Below are 25,388 nucleotides of genomic sequence, written 5' to 3'. Positions count from 1 at the left end.
GTTAACAATAAATATTTGTATTTATAAAAATTTTATACATATAAATTAATACAATTTATATTCATATTTTTTAAAGTTTATTTATATAAATTAATAAAATTTATTTGTTAAAGACAATTTAATATTTGTATTAGATAAATAATTGCCAAAAATACTAAAAATTGTTGACCTAAACAATTTTTGATAATGTATAGTATGTAATAGAGGTACAATATAATTTGAGAAAGAACTTAACCACACACAGTACTGTAGAGCTTTGGTTTATTTTTAAGGATTGATTGTTTCAGATATAATAATATAGAAGATTATGTATTTTTTTATTTGTTTAAATTTTTAGAAAAAATAGTATCATAGTATGATATCAAAGCTTCTATAATTGAAAGATTTAGAGTTTGATCTTTCTTTAATTAAAAAAAAAAATCAATAAAAAAATTTTATGTAAAAATTTATACAAAAAAAAATATGAGTAGTGCTAGAGAGCCAATGGCCTAAGTGTACAATATGTACAATGGGCTAAATCTTTGGTTTATGAATCAAATGAACATCACTTATACTATGCAGAATAACCATCCGGATACCAGGGATAATAAATATCTCATGTTATAAAAAACTAATTTTGGGTTCACCAAGGTTCGAACTCTTGACCTTCCGCATCTGGAACTCTTATACCATGTCCTGAAACCACTCATCCCAAAAACATAACCTGACAAAATAATGTAACACTAATAATGATATCTCTAATACTTTCTAAACCTTCATTGTACACATTGTACGCTTAGGCCATTGGCTTCCTAGACTTTCTCAAAAAATATATTAGATATATAACTATTATTTCTTTCAATCAAGTTAAGTTTTGGGAGAAGAGGTACACTGATTCAATCATACGCATCAATTCATACAACATGATTTTTAGTTTGATAATTATGAGTAAGCCGTATTATTATTTAAATGAGGAGGCAATACTATTAATGCATATATATATTTTTTAATTTGTTTATGGTGGATACAATAATAAGCCTTATTAAAAGTTGAGGTAAGGTTCTACAAAGCTGTTGTCATGGTTTGGCTGGGCCATGAATGCAAACGTTCTACAAATAATGGACATACTCCATGTGCACAGTTAGAGATATTGAGGACAATATCCAGCGTATACTCATGATCAGTTATGATTATGAATTTATGATCATACGTTTAATGATAGAATTAGCTAAATTGACTATATATTTTTTTCTTTTACAAAATAAAAAATACAGAGAATTAGTTTTTAATTAGTTGATATTAATTAACTTTAAAATTTAGATTTATAGTTCAAAATTTAAGATTAAGAAATTATGATTTATAATTTAAGATAACTAAAATAATTCTAAAAAATATTGATTGAAAAAAATTAATCTTTTAACATTATATTACTCTTATAAAATATCATTTCATTTTTAAATTATAAATTATTAGAAGAAACTAAAATGAAATGATCTTCAATTACCGTTGATAATATCGGAATTGTACTATTATACGTATTAGGTCAAAAGTTTAATCAAATCAAATATATTAAATTATTTAATAATTTTTTTATTATTTTTATATAAATACATCTGTATGCATAGGTCGTTAAAATGGGTTAAATTTATTAGGTCAGTCCGTTTACCTATTTGAATGGATGAATTTTACTTCTAAAATTAAGTCCATTTAAATTTCAGGATAAACGGGTTGAATCCGATTAACACGAAAAAATGGTGGGTTAAACGGGTTATCCCGCAGAATAAACGGGCGGCCCTTTTTTTAAACATATTTTTCAAAAAAATAGTAGTAACTTTTAGTCGATATTTCTCTCGATCCAACCCATCAACTAAAAAAAATACTATTCATTATTTAAGATTTTTGACCTAAAAATAATATTTTTTGTTAAAATATTTTTTAAAAATAAAATAAAAAAGTAAAAGGACTCATCCGTTTAATCAATTAGACTGACTATAAACAGTTTAGACTAAAAAATTATGACACACGAATGAAATAAGTTTAAATAGATCAACCTATTGACGGACTAGTCCGTTTGATAGTCCTATAATAATGCGAATAATTATATTTTTTAATTATAAACATAAAAATTTTCGAAAATATTTGATAATCAAAGAAAATTAATCAAAAATAGTCATAATTTATATTATTTAATATTTATTAATTATTACGATAATTAATGAATGCTAAATAAAATAAATTTTAGCTGATTTTTTTTGTTTATCTAGCATTAAGAAAAATTTTAAAAAACTACCACAATACTCATAATAGTAACAATTGCAATCCCGACTTCATTTATAATTGCAATAACTGTTTAAAACCCTAATTGGGAAGTTTATAATAAAACATCATTATTATGCAAGTGGTTTGAAATATCCAAGTTAGTACTGTATAAGGACACTATGGCTTACAAATATTTGGGGCCTCTTAATTGTGACTACAGAAAGCAAATAATGTGTCTCTCATTTATGGGGCGACATGTACATTAATCCCATCACCTCCTTTCCCGTTGGGGAGCATTGAATTGAAGGCTAAGGTCCCTTATACTAACTAATAGGGATAAAATAATAAAATAATATTATGTTATTGAGGAGTGGTGGTTAGTTGCAACCACATCACTTAGCTAATTTAATTCTCTTCTATTGCTCCGATCTGTTTAATTATCATTTCTTTTCGGTGGTAGTTGGTGTTGGTGAATATGTGTGTTTAGAATGAGTCAAACTATTTATATCTATGGCTCTTATTATGGTCTTTGCAGATTGGTAATGTTTTTTTTTTTTTAAGGTGCATGTGTATGCTAATTAAGACATGTTATTCATAAAATATTAAATAAAAAAGAAAAGAATATTTATAACTAATGGATTTATTTGGATGTTTGTTTTTGTTTATAGAGAATGAAAGATTAATTGAAATGGATTTTGGTATGAAAGAAATATATGAGATTTTGTGTGAATAATGTGGATGTAGACTTTGATGAATATCTAAAAAATTTCGAGAGTGCTCCATGACATGGTCTCAGTTGGATAAGGACACTTACAAAGGCTCTGGTGTTTAAGTTAATAAAGGAACCAAAAGAAATGTTACGAGTTTGATTCATACCTAGTTATCGGTATTATTTATACAATAATGCTATAAGATATATACCATAATTTATTATTTTTGACGAGTAGTTAATTAATAATATTATTAAAAAATTATTAGTAATTATATAATTATCAGTAAAAATATTTTTAATAATTATAAAAAATATATAATAACTAATATGTTATTGTCATTAAAAATATTTTTATTGCAGTGTATGTGACTTATTAATTAGTATAAACAAAAATGATTACCCCAAACTTTTTAGAGAGAGAGAGAGAGAGAGAGAGAGAGAGAGAGAGAGAGAGAGAGAGAGAGAGAGAGAGAGAGAGAGAGAGAGGGGTCGGATTGGCATACAAATATAAAATTAAATGAAACATTTGGTATAATGTATTGTGAGTAATTATTTAAATTAATCTCCAAAATTTTTAAAAATAGATATTTTAATTTTTAAAAAATATTAATACACAAAAATATTTTTAAAGTTTTACTTTATTAGATAAATCAGTTTTCATTCTATTTTTTAGTGGAGCAATTATTTAAATCAATTCCTAAAAATTTTAAAAGTGAATATTTTAATCCAAAAAAATTAATTTACAGATCAATTTTTAATTTTTTTTCCTTCAGACATAATAATTTCTCGTCTATTTTCTGACGTAGACAAATATTTGTTTTTATTTTTAATTTTATATATACTTTCTCAAATTAATAATTTTGTTAATTGCACACAATTATTAAAATGAATATTAAATTTTATTGAATAAATATAAATTTAAAAATAAATAATATTTTTATTAATCCTAATATTTTTTTGTCCATAATTATATCACATTTATTAATATTTTTTAAATAAATACTTAAAAAATATAATATATATATATATAAATTAATTAATTATTGAGTTATTGAAATATAAAACAACAATAAATTTAATATACAAATAAAATTTAAAAAGTATATATATATATATATATATATATATATAGTGTTACTTAATAATAATAATAATAATGTTCAATAAAATTATTAGAGATTATTTTATACGAAACTTAAGGTTAAAATTATTTGATATTTTTATATTTAATATAATTTAATTTGGTGTGATAGTTAAGAATTAAGTATAATTAAAATTATTTTTTATTTTTATTTGAATCTCAACTTGATCAACTAATTATCAATTAACTCAAAAAATTAATTAAATTTTTACTTTATAATTGGACTAATTTAACATACACATACATTCATATGACACATACATATTATTTTTCTTTGATTTATAATATGTGTAAAAATTATATTAATAAAAAATATGTCAAATTTGCATTTTTCGTTAATGAATTACGTTAAAAATGAATAAAAGACTATTATGTCTGACAAAAAAAATGTTAAAAATAAATTTATGTATTAATTTATTTTAAAAACTAAAATGTCTATTTTTAAAATTTTTAGAGATTAATTTAAATAATTATTTTACTAAAAAATAAATTAAAAACTAATTTATTTATCTAAATAAAACTTTAAAAATATTTTTATATATTAATTTTTTTAAAAAAAATTAAAATATCCGTTTTTAAAATTTTTAAAAATTGATTTGCTCTATTATTTGTTTACATATATCATTACTAGCAGCAGTAGAGATCAGATTTCAATATGAGGAACCACGTTACAATTAATGTTAGATGTCGAGGACATAATAAATGATTTACTATCAAATTGAACTACTCAAGCTTAAGAGCAAAAGTACGTACATACATAACAGATATAATTCGCTATATATTAAATAGAATTTAATTTTTTTATATATAAAATAATTTTATACGTATATTCAATCATGTAATATTATATTATTAAAAAATATTATTTTTATTAATTATGTAAATAATTATTTAAAAAAATAAATATAATTATATAATTATATAAAATATTTTATATTATTATTAATATATTAAAATTAAATTCTATTAATTATTACAAAAATATTATTTATATATTAAAATTAATTATTATATATTTATATATAAATATATATTATTTATTTTATTTTTAATATATATTTTATATTAATAATTTATTTTAATAACTAATTTTAATATACATCTAAATTATATGAGTGTAATTATTATTTGGATTGCCCTTTAAATCGTATGCTTTTACAAGATATATAGCCGTTAACCAACATAAAATATATGAATTACACCAAAATTAGAAAAAAAAAAAAATAGAATGAAGATCATCACGGAATATGATGTATCTTCTAGAATCTAGATGTTTAAAGAAAGAAAGAAAGAAGAAAGAAAATTCCAACCCAACGTACAAGTTAAAACTTTAAACATTAGAATGTGAAAATTGAAAAGAACAAGGCATACTTTTAACGATTTGGTAGATGACACCTGTTTCAATATTATTAATGTTGAGTTCATGCATTTGAAAGTGGTTAATTAATTCGACTCACGGATTTATTTATTATTTACACGGTGACTCATCATGCTTCTCCAAAAGTTACATGTTTATTAGTTCATATTAATTTGATTCCCTCAAGGAAAAAAACCATTCTTTGTTTGATAATTAATTATAAATACAATGTTACTAATAATTAATTAGTTGTATATCAAGATATAACTTTTTATTTTTTCAAAACACTATCGAAGGAAAAGAAAAAGAAAACAACCCTTAACTACTATATACTTGTTGTGAAATAAATAAATGAGGAAGAAATAATAAATATAAAATAGAAAAATATAAATATAAGACTTTAGTATTATCGTTTACTAATACTCTTATTTCATTATAATAGAGCTAATTTTTATATTTACTAATATTATAATTATTTTAATTAAGTTAAAGTCACGGAAAGAAAAATAGTTCATATTATAATATAAAGTAAGAGAAAAATGTTTGTTTTATTGTTTGTGTATTATTTCAGATAAGTGCCTCTATTTATACATGCATGGAGGCTTCTTTTTTCACTTTCATTAAATGTAAGGACTTTGGTAACATAGCATTTCAGTATGGAAAAGATGAGCCGCCTATGGTCATCCATTTCATTCTTATCACAACACTCTCCCTTGGATGACCATTTAGGATTAGGCCTCATTAAAACCTTACTAAAAAAAATCCAATGAAAAAAAAATTTTAGTGAAGAAAAAAGAGTACAAAATTCTTTGTGATGGGGACTACCTCATTATAAACCTTGTCAAGAAAAACCCAATGAGAAAAAAAACCTGACCAAGGAAAAAAGTGTACAGTATCCCCCTCTTGTCGACATCATTTAATCTCTCGAAATCGACGCATCCCAATTTCATGTACCAATCTTTCAAAAGAGGATTTTGAGAGTGACTTTGTAAATAAATCGGCCAGATTGTCACTTGAGCGGATCTGTTGGACATCAATTGTCCCTTGATTTTGAAGATCATGAGTGAAGAAGAATTTGGGAGAAATATGCTTTGTTCTATCACCTTTGATGTATCCACCCTTAAGTTGAGCAATGCATGCTGTATTATCTTCAAACAGGACAATTAAAGCTATCTTTTGATCAATCAGTCCACATGATGACAGAACATATTGGATCAAACTCCTGAGCCAAAAACATTCACAACTAGCTTCATGTATCGCTAGTATTTCAGTATGATTAGAGGATGTTGCCGCAATCGTCTGTTTTGTGGACTTCCATGATATAGTTGTACCACCATATGTGAACAGGTATCCTGTTTGAGATCTTCCTTTGTGTGGATCAGACAAGTATCCTGTATCTGCATAGTCAACTAGTTGTGACTTGGATCTATAGGGATAAAACAATCCCATATCAACCGTTCCATAAAGATATCGAAATAATTGTTTGATTCCATTCCAATGTCTTCTGGTTGGAAAGGAACTATATCTTGCTAGTAAATTCACAGCAAATGATATATCGAGTCTTGTATTATTAGCAAGATACATTAGCGCTCCAATGGCACTAAGATATGATACTTCAGGACCAAGGATATCTTCATTTTCTTCCTTAGGACGGAATTGATCATTTTTCACATCCAAAGATCTTACGATCATTGGGGTACTTAATGGATGTGACTTATCCATATAAAATCTCTTCAAGATCTTTTCTGTGTATGTTGTTTAATGAATAAAGATCTCATTTTTTTGTATGCTCGATCTGCAAGTCGAGACAAAATTTAGTCTTTCCAAAATCTTTCATCTCAAACTCTTCTTTTAGAGTTTTTATAATTGTTGGAATCTCTTCAGGAGTTCCAATGATATTTAAATCATCAACGTACACAGTAATTATAATGAATTCAAATGCAGATTTCTTTATGAAAATACATGGGCAGATATCATCATTCTTAAATCCGTTTTTTGCCAGATACTCAGTAAGACGATTATACCACATTCGTCCAGATTGCTTTAGACTATATAAAGATCTTTGCAATTTAACTGAGTATAATCCCTGTGAATATTCATTGGATGGTTTAGATATCTTTAATCCTTCAGGGACTTTCATATAGATATCACGATCTAATGAGCCGTATAAGTAGGCTATTACCACATCCATTCAATGCATATGTAGTTTATGATATGAAGATAAACTGACCAAATAATGCAATGTTATCGCATCCATTACAGGGGAATACGTTTCTTCATAATCTATACCGGACCTCTGTAAAAAACCTTGTGCTACAAGTCGAGCTTTGTAGCGTACAACTTCATTTTTCTCATTTCGTTTTCTCACAAATACCCATCGGTATCCAACAGGTTTTACATCTTCTGGTGTACGGACTACAGATCCAAAGACTTCACGTTTTGCAAGTGAGTCTAACTCAGCCTTCGTGACTTCTTTCCATTTTGGCCAATCATTTCTTTGTCAACATTCTTCAACTAATCTTGGCTCAAGCTCCTTACTTTCATGCATGATATTTAATGCCACATTATATGCAAATATTTCATTAACAATTATCTTATTTCGGTCCCATTTCTCCCCTGTAAAGACATAATTTATCGAGATCTCATCATTTTCACAATTTTCAGGTGTCTGAACGTCTTCTGGCGTTAAAATTATATCAGAATTTTGGACAACTGCAAGTGTCTTTACTATGTCTTTTTTAACAGGAATAGTATTTACCTCTTTTATTTTTCGAGGATTTTTGTCTTTGGAACCGACAGGCCTGCCACGCTTCTGGCGTGAATTTATTTCAGTGGCAATTTGTCCGACTGGGACATCAATTCGAACTGGGGCATTTTCCGCTGGTATATAAGATTTGGTTATCCTCTTTGTATCGGAAAATGTATCAGGCAATTCATTTACTATTATTTGCAAATGTATAATCTTTTGAACTTTTAGTTCACATTGCCCTGATTGAGGATCCAAATGCATCAAGGATGGTGCATTCCAATTAAGTTTCTTTTCAGGAAGCTTATTCTCTCCCCTATTGTTAGAAATTTTGATTCATCAAAATGACAATCTGCAAATCGGGCTTTAAATACATCTCCAATTTGTATCTTAAGATACCTTACTATAGAGGGAGAATCATATCCAACATATATCCCCAATTTTTTTGGGATCCCATTTTGGTACGAGAAGGTGGTGCAATGGGAACATATATCGCACACTCGAATATTCTTAAATGGGAAACATTTGGCTGCTGGCCAAAAGCTAATTGCATAGGAGATAACTGATGGTAACTCGTTGGCCTCAAACGAATAAGTGTTGTGGCATGTAAAATAGCATGCCCCAAACTGAGGTTGGGAGATTTGTTCTCATTAGTAAGGGTCTAGCAATTAATTAGAGGCATTTCATAAGTGATTCTGCTAACCCATTTTGTGTGTGAACATGAGCTACTGGATGTTCAACACTTATTCCATTGGCCATACAATAAGCATAAAAAACTTGGGAAGTAAATTCACCAGTATTATCAAGACGAATTGCTTTGATTGGATTCTCTGGAAATTGTACTTTTAATCGAATAATTTGAGCAAGTAATCTCACAAACGCCAGGTTGTGAGAAGACAATAAGCACACATGTGACCATCTCGAAGATGCGTCTATTAGGACCATAAAATATCTAAAGATCCACTTGGTGGATGAATAAGTCTATATATATCGCCTTGAATCTTTTCTAGGAATTCAGGGGACTCAAACCAATCTTTACTGGTGATGGCCTTAAAATTAACTTTCCCTGAGAACATGCAGCACAACAAAATTCACTAGATGCATGTAAGAATCTTCTGGTTCTTTAGTGAATGTCCATGAGAGTTTTCAATAATTCTCCGCATCATGGTTGTTCACGGATGACCCAATTGATCATGTCAAGTTATGAATTCATTTGGACTAGTAAACTTCTGGTTTACAATGGCATGTGATTCAATTGCACTAATTTTGGTATAATATAACCCAGATTAAAGTGAGGGTAACTTTTCTAATATAACATTTTTATTTAAATCATGAGTTGTGATACATAAATACTCATGATTTTCCTTATTCATTATCTCAATATGATATCCATTTCAGTGAATATCTTTGAAACTCAACAAGTTCCTCAGAGACTTGGTAGATAACAGTGCATTATTTATTATGAATTTTATTTCTCTGGAAAACAAAATTATAGCTCTTCCGGAGCCTTCTATCACGTTATCTGAGCCAATAATAGTATTAACATATTCTTCTTTTGGCACAAGATGGGCAAAATATATATCAGTTTTTAGAATGGTGTGCGAACTTGCACTATCCGCAAGGCATACATCTTCATTATATATTCTTGTCATTTTCTTCAAAGATAAATAATAATAAAATGAGTAGTAATACATGCACAGTCAAATTGAATTCTTGATTGAAATTATTTTTCTAAGAAACATTGTACATAATGTCATACACTAAAATTTTATTATTATCACTATTATTATTAAAACTTGACACATTTAATGATTTCAAAGCATAAACATTAATATTTCATTATTTATATACATCATATTTGAAACTTAAATACATAGAAAATAAAACTTAACAATAAGTTTATTACATTATTTATTTACATAAATACTTTACAATCTCACATATTAAACTATTCCATCATTGATTAAATGACTAATATTTCCTTTAGAATCCTCAAAGAAATCAGATACATCATAATGAGTGGTGAAATTTTCGGCATCATTTGAAACAAAATTTGTTTCTTTTCCTTTGTCATACTTTTTCAAAGATACTTGATAAAGATCGACTAGGTACCTTGGGGTACGACAGGTACATGACCAATGGCCCTTTCCACCACAACGGAAATATTTATCCTCAGTTGATTTATTTTGCCCATTGTTTCTTTCTTTATCCCACTTCTGATGAGATCCTTTCTTGTGAACATAATTCTTTTTCCTTCCATAATTTTCTTGCTACCAAAACCTTGCCATTTACCTCTTCTGGGGTAATGATTTACCGCATTTGCTTCAGGAAATGGGGCGGCGCCAGCTGGTCGCGCTTCATGATTTTTTAAAAGTAACTCATTATTGTTATTAGAAAGGGGAGAGGGAGTAATAGGAAAAATATTTGTGAGTATTCAAGTTGTCTATTCAAGTTGTCTATAATAATACAATATAAAAGGGTATTTATAGGTACTAAGAGAATTGTAATAATAAAGACGTAATCTCCTATAATAAATATTCAGATATACTAAATAATACTAATCGATCCTAATTGATCCTAATTATATTCTAACATCCCCCTCAAACTCAAGTGACAACTTGAGTTTGAAACTTATTTAAAACAACGAAATAAAGAGAAAATAATTGCATAAACTGATAAAACGGATGCAGACGGAACTACCAGAAGGAAGCGCAGTTCGCTATCTGAAGGAAGTGCAGACGAAACTGCCGGAAAGAAACGCAGACGGAACTGCTACAAGGAAACACAGACGAAATACAGATGAAATTGCCATGAGAAAACGCAGATGGAACTGCCACGAGAGAACACAAACGAAACTGCCACGAGAGAACACAAACGAAACTGCCACGAGAGAACGCAGATGGAACTGTCGAAAGAGAGTGAAAACTATATGATTTCTTCATGAGAATAGGTAAGCAGCAGATGACAATGGTGTTTGATCATTCGACTTGAAAAAATACAAGACAGAGAAAATAGGCTAGGCGGTGAGGTGAAAAAGCATCAAAGGAGTGACAAAAGAGAAAGAAAAATGGCATAGAAAAAAATTGCAAAAACTACGGTGATTTCACCACAAGAAAAACAACCTATTCTCTTCAAGGAGGATACCATGGCTCTGATACCATGTTAGAAACAAGAGACTAAACTGGAGAAAGAATTTGTGTATTATTGAGTGTATTCAAGTTGTCTAGAATAATACAATATAGAAGGATATTTATAGGTGCTAAGAGAATCAAAATAATAAAGACGTAATATCCTATAATAAATATTCAGATATGTTAAATAGTGCTAATTGATTTTAATTATACTCTAACATCCTCCCTCAAACTCAAGTGACAACTTGAGTTTGAAACTTATTTGAAACAACTAAATAAAAAAATATATAAACTAATAGAACAGGTACATACGAAACTACCTGAAGAAAGCGCAGACAGAACTGTCGGAAGGAAGCGCAGATGGAACTGCCAGAAGGAAGCACAGACGGAACTGGCACAAGGAAGTACAGACGGAACTGTAACAAGAAAATGCAGATGGAGCTGCTGGAAGAAAGCGCATACGAAACTGCCAGAAGGGAACACAGATGGAATTGTCGGAAGAGAACGCAGATGGAACTGTCGCAAGAGTGGCCAACTACCGAAAAACTGCTGAAAAGATGACGAACTACTGGAAAACTGCTGAAAAGTGACAAAGTGCAAAGAGATGACAAACTATTGGAAGGTGACAAAAAACATATGATTTCTCCATGAGAATAAGTAGTGGATGAGCTAATCAGTGAAGTAAGAAAAGTATCAAAGCATTGACAAAAGAGAAGGCAAAAAATGGCACAGAAAAAAGGTACGGTAATTTCACCAGAAGAAAATCAATTTATCCTCCTCAAAGAGGATATCATGGCTCCGATACCATCTTAGAAAGGGGAGAGGGAGTAATAGGAAAAATTTTTGTGAGTATTCAAGTTGTCTATAATAATACAATATAAAAGGGTATTTATAGGTACTAAGAGAATCGTAATAATAAAGACGTAATCTCCTATAATAAATATTCAGATATACTAAATAATACTAATTGATCCTAATTGATCCTAATTATATTCTAACAATTGCGTTCAGCAACAAAAAGGTAAGAAATTAACTCAGAATATTTTTTAAATCCTTTTTCTCGATACTGCTGCTGCAGGAGCACATTCAAAGCATGGAAGGTTGGAAAAGTTTTCTCTAACATGTCATTATCAGTTATCTTTTTTCCCACATAATTTCATTCGTGAGGTGATTCGAAATATTGCTGAATTATATTCATTTATGGATTTAAAATCTTGTAGACGCAAGTGCGTCCATTCATATCGAGCTTGAGGAAGTATCACCGTCTTTTGATGATTATACCTTTCTTCAAGGTCTTTTAAAAAATCTGCAGGATTTTTTAATGTGAGATATTCATTTTTCAATCCTTCATCAAGATGATGACAAAAGAAAATCATAGCTTTGGTTTTATTCTTCTGAGATGCATTATTTTCAGCCTTAATGTTATCTCCAAGATCCATTGAATCAATATGAATTTCAGCATCTAATATCTATGATAAATAATTGTTTCCGGATATATCAAGAGCATTGAATTCAAGATAAGAGAGTTTCGACATAATAAAAATTTGTTACCTGAGTCTTTCTAAAATTTGATCAGAGTCTCGTGCTGATAACGTGTTGTGAAATAAATAAATGAGGAAGAGGTAATAAATATAAAATAGAAAAGTATAAATATAAGACTCTAGTATTATCGTTCACTAATACTCTTATCTCACTATAATAGAGATAATCTTTATATTTACTAATATTATAATTATTCTAAGTTAAAGCCACAGAAAGAGAGAAAGAGTGCATATTATAATATAAAGAGAGAAAAAAATATTTATTTTATTACTTATGTATTGTTTTAAATACGTACCTCTATTTATATATGCATAGAAACTTTTTTTTCACTTTTATTAAATGTAAAGACCTTAATAACATAGTATTTTAATATAGAAAAGATGAACCGCCTATAATAATCCATTTCATTCTTATCACAACAACAATACTAATTAATCCTTTGAGCTATAAATTATATTAGGATTTTATGATATAGTACCAAGTTCCAATATGACATGGGGTGGTCCTCCATGATATATTAATCTTTTGATTATATATATATATATATATATATATATATATATATATATATATATATATATATATATATATATATATAATTGTCGAATAATTCAATTCCCACTTTCTTTTTTTTTTTTTTCGGGTCTTGCTTCAAAGTCAAATCTTTAGTTGGATTTTGCTAAAGAATAAATTAATTGTTTTTAGGTAACAATATAATCAACTAATAAAATAGTGGATCGATAAGAATATATATCTAAATAAATTTCTAAAAAATATTACATCGGACATTTTTGTTTTTTTTTCAATATTTTATTAAGATTTTTAAATTTTACAAAAATAAAATATATAAATCTCTATCTTAGTCAGATCTATTATTTTTATTTAGACAAATAATTAAGTATTTAAAAGTGTGATCGAAAGACTTATATATTTTATTTTTATAAAGTTCAAAAAGTTTTACGTAAAAAAATTTTTATAATGACGACGCAAATTTTTTTAGAGTCCTTTTTGAATATATATCCAGATAAATATTTAGAGAAAACAAAATTAAAATAATGAATTTTAACCATTATTATTTCCTCTTTTTAAAATAGTTCTCTCTTTTAATTTATTCTTTAGTTAATTGAAATAAAAGAAATACATAAGGGTTCATTTCACAGCACAAACTCTCTTCCGATTCACTCTTCCTTAAATTATCTAGGGACTCACTTGTACGAAAACTCTTCCTGAGGACACAAATTAAGCCATTATTAAGGTCTCTCATGTCTAGAAACATATATTAATTTTTTATCTGCATGATTCCTATCTATTTCCTCTATTACCTTTATTAAATAAGAGAGACACTACATACAATTCTTGGAGCGGGACGGATTTAATCAAATTATATTCTCAATGATATAAATAATTAGATACCAATCGCCCACAAACATATTCTTAGACTAACATATATAAGATTAATTAAGGTAAATTATTTCCTTAGCTAAAATACACCTCTTTTACCTTCGCTTCTGATGATACCATATTAAAATTAAAATGAGTAAATCTAATTTAATTTCAAAAACTAGTTTATAAGGGGAAAAATATCTCATATTTATAAATTATCTAAAAAAATTTATTCTTAATAGTTGTGAGACATATAATAGAATCAAACTAAGTAAGTTGAATTTTTAATAATACATTCTAAAATAAATAAGTATGAATTAAGAATAGGACTGGCAATATTAATCCTATCGCAGATATTCAGTCAAATTCAAACTGTTTGGATAGGGTTGCAATTCGACTTGCAACAGATCAGATTAAGAATAGAGTAGTTGAATTGCAAGTAAAATCGGGTGTAGGGTTATCAAACGAACTAACTCGACCTATGCATTTAGGTTTGACTTGTCTAATGAGTTAGGTCCGTTTAAATATGCTTTATTCATGATATATAATTTTTTAATCCGAATCGTTTATTATTAGTATAACAGATTAAACAAACTGATTCGTTTATTTTTTATTTTATTTAAAAAAATATTTTGGCTAAAAAAGTTCTTTTTGAATTAAAAATTTTAAACAAATTATATTTTTTTTAGTTGATGAATTAAATTTTTTTGTCAAATAAAGAGAATATTAACAAAACAGAATTTTATTATATAAATAAAATTTATTATAATTTTATTGTTTTTAATTTTAATATGAACTTAATTTTATATTTTTTATTTTATTAAATATTTATAAACTATAAAATGGTTAAATATTATATTTGATTGATATTTTTGTTAGGTTGGGTCGATGTTAAACTTTAGAATACGAATATAATTAGATTAAAAAAATTTTCGAAAAATAGAATATGATTGAAGTTTAGAGAGAATTTAAAGTGGTTAACGGAATTATAGAAGAGATACTGAAGGTTAGATTAATTTTAATGTCCAGAGCCATCCAAAAGAACTGTGGGCTTGCCTAAGCAATTATGGTTGCCAACAACTTCTTCACCCAAACCTCAAAAGATCAAAGGTTCCATTAATAGTCCCTAACCAATTAATATATATTTATTATTTCACTTATTCACCCCTCACCCTACCTTATAATAATAACTAACTTCACTCCAAATTCATCATATTCACACTAAAAAATAATGGAACTCCACAACAACATTCCAATGTTCATCCTTCTAGTCTTCATGATGATGATCACAAGTAATGGTGGTGCTGCTGCAAATGTTCCAGCAATAATTGTGTTTGGTGATTCATCAGTGGATGCAGGGAACAACAACTTCATTCCAACAATTGCTAGGAGCAATTTCCAGCCATATGGACGTGACTTTGAAGGTGGGGTTGCAACTGGGAGGTTCAGCAATGGAAGAATACCCACTGATTTCATTTCTGAGGCTTTTGGACTCAAACAATTTGTGCCTGCTTACTTGGATCCTAAGTACAATATTACTGATTTTGCCACTGGTGTCACTTTTGCTTCTGCTGCCACTGGTTATGACAATGCAACCTCTGATGTTTTGGTAATTTCTCATCATTATGATCATGTCCTGTTTTTTATTTTTTATTAGAAAAACATCATGTAACATAAATATTGAGACAAAAATAATAATATATATATATAAGTAAATGATCAAATTTATTTTCAAATGATCATTTGTTCTTTGAATTGGTCTTTGAAAATTTTTTAAATAATGATCATTTGTCCTTAAAAAATTTTAAGTTGATCATTAGTTCTTTCGTCACTTTCATTACTTATGATGTAGAGTTTGCTGATATGATATGACACGTTAAGTGACATCAAAACACACACTGACAATTCTCATTGGCTACTAAGATGATAAGTTTATAAAATTAGATCAAATCAACTTTAAATTGAAAAATTTTAATGCCTCAAAGTTCATCTCAATTTGAAATTGATTTGATCTAATTACATAAATTTATCATGTTAGCAGCTAATTAGGACTGTTAGATGTATGGTCTGAACAATGTGATATGATATCATTTGATATGCCACATCAGCAAATTTTGATACTGTTCGCAACGAAAGTGACAAAAAAAACTAATCTGACTAACTTAATATTTTTGAAGGACGAATTTATTTTAAAAAAAATTAAGGACTAATTTCGAGAATAATTTTAACTATTTGCTTATATATATAAATATTCTGTTAAGCCTATTTTTACAAAAATATTTTCATATAGTGATGATAGTTAAGAATTATTAAATAATTTGACATAATTGATTAAATTACTTAATATAATATATATTTATATTGTAACTATAAAATATGTTTAGGTGAATAATCACCTTATATGTTAAGTAGATATTCACATAACAATCAAATTTTTTATTTCATATTTGTTTAAATATGTTTATATTTCAATCTTAAATTACATACTAAACACATTATACATAACAATCAATATTTTTTAATAAACTCTCGTAAGATCTTATTTTAATATGCTTTTAAAAATTAAAATTACGTTTTACATTTTAATTTGTCTCCTTGTTTTTAATAGTTACTAACTTTGGTATCACTCATAATGTTAGGGAAAAGCTTTTGAAACCCGTGAAATATGTAGAAATGGTAAAAGTATTATTAATGTATGTAGTGATGTTAAGGTATGGAGCGGAGATTCACATGTATGTGCATATCTAAATCAGACGATATAAATATTTATGTGAAAGTGATGTGTTAAGTATGGTGTCCAATACAGAATGATGTGCAGAACTGCAGATATACATTATTTCTCTTATTTTATATAATAAAAAAAAAACACAAAAAAATTCCTCACCCATGGCATATAGTCAGGTCCCCTCCCTCCCTTTCTGTATTTATATTATTTTACTTTTAATGAGCAACCACTAAATTTATAATTTTAAAAAGAAGCTAAGCTTATTATAATAGTTATTATGTTCTTATTAATCTATTTTTTATTTATTAAATATAAAAATTTTAAAAGGTTTAACTAATATACATTCTAAAAACACATATTAAAGTTACTTATTCAAAAGTTTTTATGAAAATATACAAAGTTGAAGTTTTGAATGTATTTATTATGTATATATTAAAAAAAATTTTAAAAAATAAAAAATAATAACTAAAAGATGTTATATTCAAGTGTTATAAGTAGTAGTAAAAATATATAAATATATGAATACTTATATGATAAAAGATATTTTTTCTTTTAAAAAGAAAAGTTGTACACCAAATTTCTTTCAGTTGGCCAATCCCCTTTGTATAGTATAATATAAGACTATAAGTATATATAGATAAAATGTAGAAAGTCAATTTTTGCTTAAATTTTAAGAAAAATGATCCAAAATTTTAATTTGAATGCAGTCTGTGATACCATTATGGAAGCAATTGGAGTACTACAAGGAATATCAACAAAAGCTAATCACATATGTTGGTGAAACAAAGGCACATGAAATCATATCAGAATCACTATACATAATGAGTCTAGGAACAAATGATTTCTTAGAAAACTATTACACCATGCCAGGTGGCAGAGAATCTGAATACACACCACAGCAATACCAAAACTTTCTTGCTTCAATTGCTGGGAATTTCATCAGAAATCTCTATGCAACTGGTGCTAGGAAGATATCACTAGGTGGGTTACCTCCAATGGGGTGCTTGCCATTGGAGAGAACCACAAACATTGTTGGTGGAAATGATTGTGTTGCAAGTTACAATAATGTTGCATTGGAGTTCAATGATAAGCTCAGGAATTTGGCCATTAATCTCAACAAGGAACTTCCTGGGATCAGATTGGTCTTCTCTAACCCTTATTACATCTTGTTGTATATGATCAAGAAGCCTTCTACATTTGGTAAGCTACTTTATTTTTCAACTATATATATACATGTATAAGCGAATCAGTCCACCATCCGGTGTGCATTGGTCGATTCGTTCCTTTTGCAATGCGCTCTTGGCTTTAACTGGCCAGGTCGTGCCTCCAACGCTGTTACTTTGAAAAAATAATTCATAATACTAAAAATAAATCTATGCTTTAAATACATTAGCATGGAATAACATTATAAGATTATGATCCTATTGTGTTGGCTTTTGAAATTGGAGCGTTTAATTTTCTAAAATAATATTGCATTAGAAAATTAGGTTCTCATTGATGCATTTGCAAACACACATGAAGAATATGTGCATATTTTTTACAAAAGATCTAGGGTTAAATAATGTTTTATTTTTATAAAATTAACTATTTATGATTTTGGTGGTTATAAACTTTTTTGTGATTTTGGTCTATATATGCTGATACCTAGACTTTATTTTAATCATAAATGGAAACTTGATTGATATTATATAATGGTAGTTACAAATTTTACTTACGATTAAAAAATTATAGATTACTGATACCACAGGAAAATTGGCTAGTATTGATTTGGAAATCCATAATTAACATAATTTTCTCTATATGTAGGGTTTCAATCAACATCAGTGGCATGTTGTGGGACTGGAATGTTTGAAATGGGATATGCATGCAGCAGAGGAGACAGGTTTAGTTGCTCAGATGCCACCAAATATGTCTTCTGGGATGCTTTTCATCCAACTGAGAGAACCAATAGCATTGTTGCTGATTATGTGGTTAAGCATGTTTTAGCTCAGTTCTTAAAATAATTATCATAGTTATAATTAAATAATATCCACTTATTACTTACTAGGGAAATTTTATTTGATCTTATTATGAACCCTTATTCTTCATCTAGTTTCCTTCTCTGTAGTTGGAATTGATGGGATGTGAGGTCATGCCATGTTAGGCTTGTGAATGATTATAATTGGGTTTAGATATTTGTATAATATATAATATATAATGTTAATACAGCACATTCACTGTGAAATGTGCTTAAAATTAAAAAGTGCTTCATGTTGTTTCTAGTTATTTATATTTCTTTTCATATATGACATATCAGCTCTGTTATTGTACCATTAAAGTTCTTAATTAAAAATGGGAATGAAAGTTAGATGAATAAGCATATCACTTCCTCATTCTAGTAATATAATTGAATGCTACTTCTGTGGTTCTATGTCAATATATGGCAAAATTTCATCCTAATTTGTGTTAAAAGTACAAGCAATGTACCCAACTAATTAGACTAATTAGGCCAATTTCTGTGTTTCCTAAAAAAGATTGAAAAGAAAGTAACTGCCATTAGGAATCTGACCTACATGATTGTAAAATTATATGGACATATATTATGTTATAGGAAACAGCACCTACCAACCAACCAATAACAGGAATGTCCATTTTCAATTCAAGGAATTTATAGCTACCAATTTCACACCAAAGAATTCTGCATAATTAAAGACATTACTCTTTAAAGTAATATCAGGTAAGTGAAATGTCAGAAGTCACAAATTCAGTTAGGGACCATAATTTTCACAGCATTGGTTCAGTGCATTATGGAGAACAAGACAAAGAACTTTGCATATCTCAACTCTCAACCAACTCAATCTATTAACCTATTTTTGATAAGATTTGTTATTATGACAGTCTTTTATTATTGAATGTGGTTTATCATCCCAATCAACATTAATACAAAGCAGAGTGAATATATAAAATGTTTCAATGTTTTGATTGATAACTCTGATTGCATTGCAGAGTTATTATATCAAGCAAGGTCATATTACCATGCAATTCAATGGTATTATCTAATCAAAGATTTTGCAGTTCAATGCATATAATAGAAGTAAATCTGATCAAGGATCAGCAACAGAGAATCTCAATATGTACTTTTAGGCACTGAATTTGCATATGGTGTGAGCATTTCATTTACATCTAATTGGCAAAAAAACATATTAAAGATTGTACCCTTTTTGAATTTTATATAACTTATTTTTTCCTTATATTCCTTTTTGATTTCATCACTTATGGTGGGTAGCAAACAGAAACCCTATTCATTTGAGAGGTATTTCCTATCTTTCAAACAGAAAAAATATCAAGGCATTTTAGGTTAATGGACTTTGCATTAACGTGGGATGCTTGTGCACCCGGCTTCCCTTTAGGTAAAAGGAGTTAGTAAGACTTGTATATATTAGTAAAAATTAACATGTTAAGGAAAATAATACAAAATAAGGAGCTGTTACTACTTGTTCTTGTTTTTCTTTGATAACCTCTTTATATTTTTCCAAATGGTTGGACCTTGAGGATGCACATCTACAAAATATTTTTCAAACCGTTTATCATTGGATGAAACTATGGTACTCAAGGTTAAGGAAGGATTCACTACCTTCCTCTCCTTCAACCATGCATACATTGAAAACCTCTGAGCAATCTTCTCCAAATCATAGCAAAAGTATGTTGGGAATGCCACAATGCTTTCTAAGGGATAGCCTAAGATGTTTGTGGCAAAATGAATCTTCTCTTTAATTACATCTTTCTTTTGGTTCAGAATCGTAGGAGCTCTTTTTATCATTCCAATCACACTGTTATAGTCCAAACCTGCTTCTACCAAACAATCAAACCTCTCCTGTAATAGATCACCTCTCCCTCGGAACACTTTTAATGCATTCGCCATCTCCTCGGAGTTCTCTGCATACCCCAGTTTCAGCAGGAAAGTGATCTTGTCTAAATGTCTGCGCGGATCATAAACTGATATCTGTTTGGGGCTCTTCTTTTTCGAACTTGAAGCCATACTTATAAGTTTCAGTGGATCGTCCTTTATGACTTGGAGTAATTCGGCTTTCTCAACTTTCAACTCCGAGATAACAGTTCTCGGACCTTTGAAGGAATGTGTGCTGAATAGATGCATGTAATTAGACAAAATTCGTGCAATTTCATCTGTTTCCATTCCAATAGCACACAGAATATCAATCACTCTCAACAAATTTTTTGCACACTTGTTTAATAGTATATGAGGATATTCCATAAAATATGAATACATAACATTCACCTTAACACCTAACTTATGTGATCTAACCAAAAACAAGCGTAGCTTCTTCCCAAAACCTTCCAATAACAATTTAGGATTTGCCTTGAACAAATTGTGCATTTGTTCCTCAGAATAACCAACTTCATCAAGAAGTTGAATAGCATCAAGCATTTTCTTCCAACTATATGTCCTTGAATAAGACATGTAACTCACAATCCAATCATCTTCAATCCCAATTCTCTTTAACCAATCAAGAACAACCACAAATTCACCATGATGATCACAAACCAAAATTGAAGGGCAACAAACACCAAGCTTGATGATAAATGATTTACTCAACCCTAATTCTTCATACTCTCTAAATTTCTCCAACAAGAACCCCTTAGGGTACCCAAATACCTCTTTTGCTTCCTTATAAATCTCTCCAATCCTGTTCCTAGGGACACCATAGTTACACAGAACATGGAAATTATCAACCAAAGCAGAATCATCAGCTAAGAAAAACATGCCACTAGGTAGAAAATCTTGCAACTCAGAGGGGCTAATCCCTATGCTCTCAAAGAATGGTTCAAACTCGTTAATGGGATTGTACCTTAGAAACTTCCTCAATGAATGAGCAACACCATCAACATCAACATCGACATCATTTCCACCAACAAAAGTATTTGCAATCAAAGATTTAACAAAGTTGGGGCAATTCTTACTGATATACTCAGCATCCAAGAAGCTGTAGCCACGTGTTGAATGCAAGTAATCCGTAAGAACACGCTGAGCTTCAATTTTCACATGACGAGGCACGCGTTTAGACTCAACAGGAGAGAAGTTATTCAAAGTAGCGATATGGGTGGACTTAAAAACTCGAAAGGTTCGAGCTTTGAGGGAAAAACGTAACCGGGTTTGTGGTTGCAATGGTGGTGGTGGTAGCTTAGGTTTTACGAAGAGAAAGGAGCGATTTTGATTGAGGTGAAGAATCATTTCGGTGAATGTGAGGAATGCCCAAATTTTATTTGAAGCATTGGAAACGGATTTAGCTGAAGAAGATTGAATTTTGCAGTTGAAACTTGAAAGCTGAAGTAGCGGCTATGGAGTACCGAGAGAGGGGAGTGAGGGTGTAACTGTAATTTAAATTTTGGAGGGAGGGTGTAACTGTAATTTAACATCCAACGATTGGGTCCATATCTAAGAACATAGGAATAGGATCGGATCCAAACAACCGGTTTAAGTGTTTGTTTAATAAAACAAAAAAAAAAAATTTCCTAAGAATGAGGCTCCAATCCGAAATATTTAAGTAAAGATAAAGAAATTATATCATTCAAATTATAATTTGTTGGCAAATAAAAAAATTAAATTATTTTATTAATTTTTATAATTTTATTAAATTTATAATTAAATTTTTATATTTTAAAAATTTTTAATTAAAGTTTTATACCAATTTTAAATTTATGATCACGTGTTTAATATTTCAAAAAATATTTTAACATAACAGAATATGTTAAAGACTTAAGATATATTCATTAGTATTGTGAGATAGATAAAATATTTTTATAATATTTAATATTAAAATATTTAATTATAAATTTAAAATTAATATAAAAATTCAATTAAAATTTTTTAAAATATAAAAATTTTATTATAAATTTAAAAAAATTATAAAGATTAACAAAAGAATTTAGTTAAATAAAGAGTAAAGTGACAATTAGGTCCCTGAGAATTTTGCGTTCGGACAATTTAGCCTCTGAAAAAAAAAAGTAACAAATAGATCCCTCAAGAAACGAAACGTAGACACGTTACATCCTTCCGTCAGTCCATGTGACAAAACGGAACGGAATTACTTTGCTGCCCCGTTACGTGAACTAACGTGTCCGTTATTGCCACATATGCAATGGGACGACGTCGTTTTTTAGTTTTTCTTCATTTATATTTGTTTCACTTTACCCTGAACCTTCAGTTACCCACTGTTATTACCTATTAACCCTAAGGAGAAGCTGGAGTCAAAGAATGTTGGCTCTGCAGTAACAAAAGTGACGATCCTTCTTCAACGTACCAGTAAGGAAGAAGACGCCATCAAGAAAATCGGTGTTAGCAGGGACATCCTCGAGTCAGGTAAAAAATGGTGACGCTTTTGTCAGTTAGTGTAATCTTTTGTCAGTTACTTTCATGGTGGTCCCGTTGGTTGAAACAAATTGTTTAGTCTTCTGCAAAGAATGGTGGTCCCATATTTTTCAACTTGTTTGCATGACATATTTTGCCACATTTAGAAATATTTATGCATTTGTTGAAACTAATGATTAGCAGAAAGACTAGTATCACTTTATGTCATAATAAAAAAAGACATACATGTTTCTGATTCTTTAGTTAACTGTTGTCCCAATTTATTCGAATGATAATTCTGTTTGTACTGAACAAATGGAGGAATTTGCTATTCTTGTGTTTCACCATGGGAGAAAATTTGTGAGAAACAAACGGGGAGAGTTGAGTTACCGAGATGGGTTAGTTGAGAGGTTTCCAGAGATGGATCTGGACCTTATGAACTTCTTTTACTTAAAAGAATTGTTTAAGAGTCTGGGATACGATGACTACAAAGCAATGATGTGATTTGATCCGAATGCTGCTAATTTTAAAGTCGGTTTGCATCCTATTTTTGGAGATTCAGGGATCAATATTTTAAGAGAGCGCAAAATACAAAACAAGAAGTGTGAGGAGTTCTATATATATATTGAGCATAATATTCTTGGTGGCGAAGATGCTATAGGGTGTGATGAAGCTAGTGATCCTCCTATTTCTGATGATGACAGTGATGATGATGGTTACGAGAGCGCTGAAGATGAGCTGTTCAATCTTCCACCAGCTGGTGTTGACGAATCAGACACTGATATTGAAGAGGAGCCTGCAAGAGTGATAAAAAATAAGAAGGCTGCGGACAGTAACCGTTCTTCAAATGGAAAAAAAGTGACTTCTCCAAAAGGAAAGAAAGTTACTAACGAAGAGACTCATGTAACTAGCAATTCCCCTAAACCTCGAAAGAAGAAGGAGTATAAGAAGGTGAGGAGAAGTTCAAGACTGCAACAACAGACCAGAAAACACTTGGGGAACTCCTACTCAAGTTAGACCCCAATTGAAATGGGAGATGATAGGGATGAAGATCATCATGAACATCATGAACATGCATAAGATGCTGAAGAGACTGGGGATGACCCTTTTGTTGGATTTTTTTAGGAAAAACATGTGCTCACAAGGAGTCAGATGATGAGAAAGTCTTTGACTATGAATCAGAAGACTTGCACACTCCTGTTGAAAGCGATGCAAAGAATGATGTTCACAGGACAAGTTTTGATGACTTCTCAGAGGGTGCTTTGGAGAAGTGAAGCTAGAAATCGGTATGAAGTTTGACACTTTGGACTAGTTCAAGAGGGCACTAAAGGACTGGACAGTAGCTCAGGGTGGAGAATTACAATGGCTAAAGAATAACAAGCTGAGATCAAGAGCCAAGTGTGCTGAGAAAAATTGTCCCTTCTTAATTTTTTGCTCATGAAATTCAAGTGAAGATTATTTTCAAATGAAGACTTTTTGTCACGAGCATACATGCAATCGGGACTTTGGAAGCAATCAGATAGATGTGAGATGGCTTACTGAAAAACTTGAGAATGAATTACAGATACAGACAAAGCTCACACAAAAGAAAGCATTGAAACGCATAAAGCAGAATTATAACATGCAAATTCACTACAAAAACATGCAAAGGGCACTTAAGAAGGCAATGGAGTTAGTAATTTGCAAGGAAAGTGAACAGTATGACAAATTAAGAGATTACCTGGCTAAAATATTGAGAAGTAATTCTTGCAGCACAGTCTTGTTAGGAGTTGAGCCTATTCCACAATCTCCTCCACTTTTTGTAGGCTTCATATTTGTCTAGATGCATGTAAGCAAGGTTTCAAGGTAGGATGTCGCCCATTGATTGGGCTAGACAGGTGTTTTCTAAAGGGCTATTATGGGGACAGTTATTATCTGCTGTGGCTCAAGATTCAAATAACCATTTCTGTGTGGTAGCTTATGCTGTGGTTGCATCAGAGACCAAGAAAACATGGAAATGGTTTATGACTCTATTGCTCGAAGATTTGGGAGATGTCCAAACACACGGATAGAATTTCATATTTGACC

The 25,388-nt window shown here is 29.4% G+C and overlaps 2 protein-coding genes across 2 annotated transcripts; one reads left to right on the top strand and one right to left on the bottom strand.

The window, feature by feature from the left end:
* The first annotated feature begins 15,127 nt into the window (after positions 1–15,127).
* LOC112766664 (GDSL esterase/lipase At2g04570) lies at positions 15,128–19,217 on the top strand. The gene is made up of 3 exons (XM_025812562.3): positions 15,128–15,859; positions 17,683–18,175; positions 18,782–19,217. The coding sequence occupies exons 1-3, from the start codon at positions 15,482–15,484 to the stop codon at positions 18,976–18,978; spliced, it is 1,068 nt and encodes a 355-aa protein (XP_025668347.1). The 5' UTR covers positions 15,128–15,481; the 3' UTR covers positions 18,979–19,217.
* A 1,142-nt stretch (positions 19,218–20,359) lies between these two features.
* On the bottom strand, positions 20,360–22,385 carry LOC112762714 (transcription termination factor MTEF18, mitochondrial). Its single transcript, XM_025808571.3, has 2 exons — positions 21,823–22,385; positions 20,360–21,666 (listed from the first exon to the last, which is right to left on the bottom strand). The coding sequence occupies exons 1-2, from the start codon at positions 22,203–22,205 to the stop codon at positions 20,445–20,447; spliced, it is 1,605 nt and encodes a 534-aa protein (XP_025664356.1). The 5' UTR covers positions 22,206–22,385; the 3' UTR covers positions 20,360–20,444.
* Positions 22,386–25,388: the final 3,003 nt, after the last annotated feature.

The sequence above is a fragment of the Arachis hypogaea genome, chromosome 17 (assembly GCF_003086295.3).
Source record: "Arachis hypogaea cultivar Tifrunner chromosome 17, arahy.Tifrunner.gnm2.J5K5, whole genome shotgun sequence".
Lineage (NCBI taxonomy): Eukaryota > Viridiplantae > Streptophyta > Magnoliopsida > Fabales > Fabaceae > Arachis > Arachis hypogaea.
This window is presented reverse-complemented; position numbering and strand designations above follow the sequence as displayed.

Bases quoted from the DNA above. Each gene is read 5' to 3' on its own strand.
- LOC112766664 (XM_025812562.3), top strand. From the start codon at position 15,482: ATGGAACTCCACAACAACATTCCAATGTTCATCCTTCTAGTCTTCATG. The intron at 15,860-17,682 runs GTAATTTCTCAT...ATTTGAATGCAG, and splicing joins ATGCAACCTCTGATGTTTTG to TCTGTGATACCATTATGGAA. The intron at 18,176-18,781 runs GTAAGCTACTTT...CTCTATATGTAG, and splicing joins CAAGAAGCCTTCTACATTTG to GGTTTCAATCAACATCAGTG.
- LOC112762714 (XM_025808571.3), bottom strand. From the start codon at position 22,205: ATGATTCTTCACCTCAATCAAAATCGCTCCTTTCTCTTCGTAAAACCT. The intron at 21,667-21,822 runs GTACAATCCCAT...TGGTGTCCCTAG, and splicing joins TCATTGAGGAAGTTTCTAAG to GAACAGGATTGGAGAGATTT.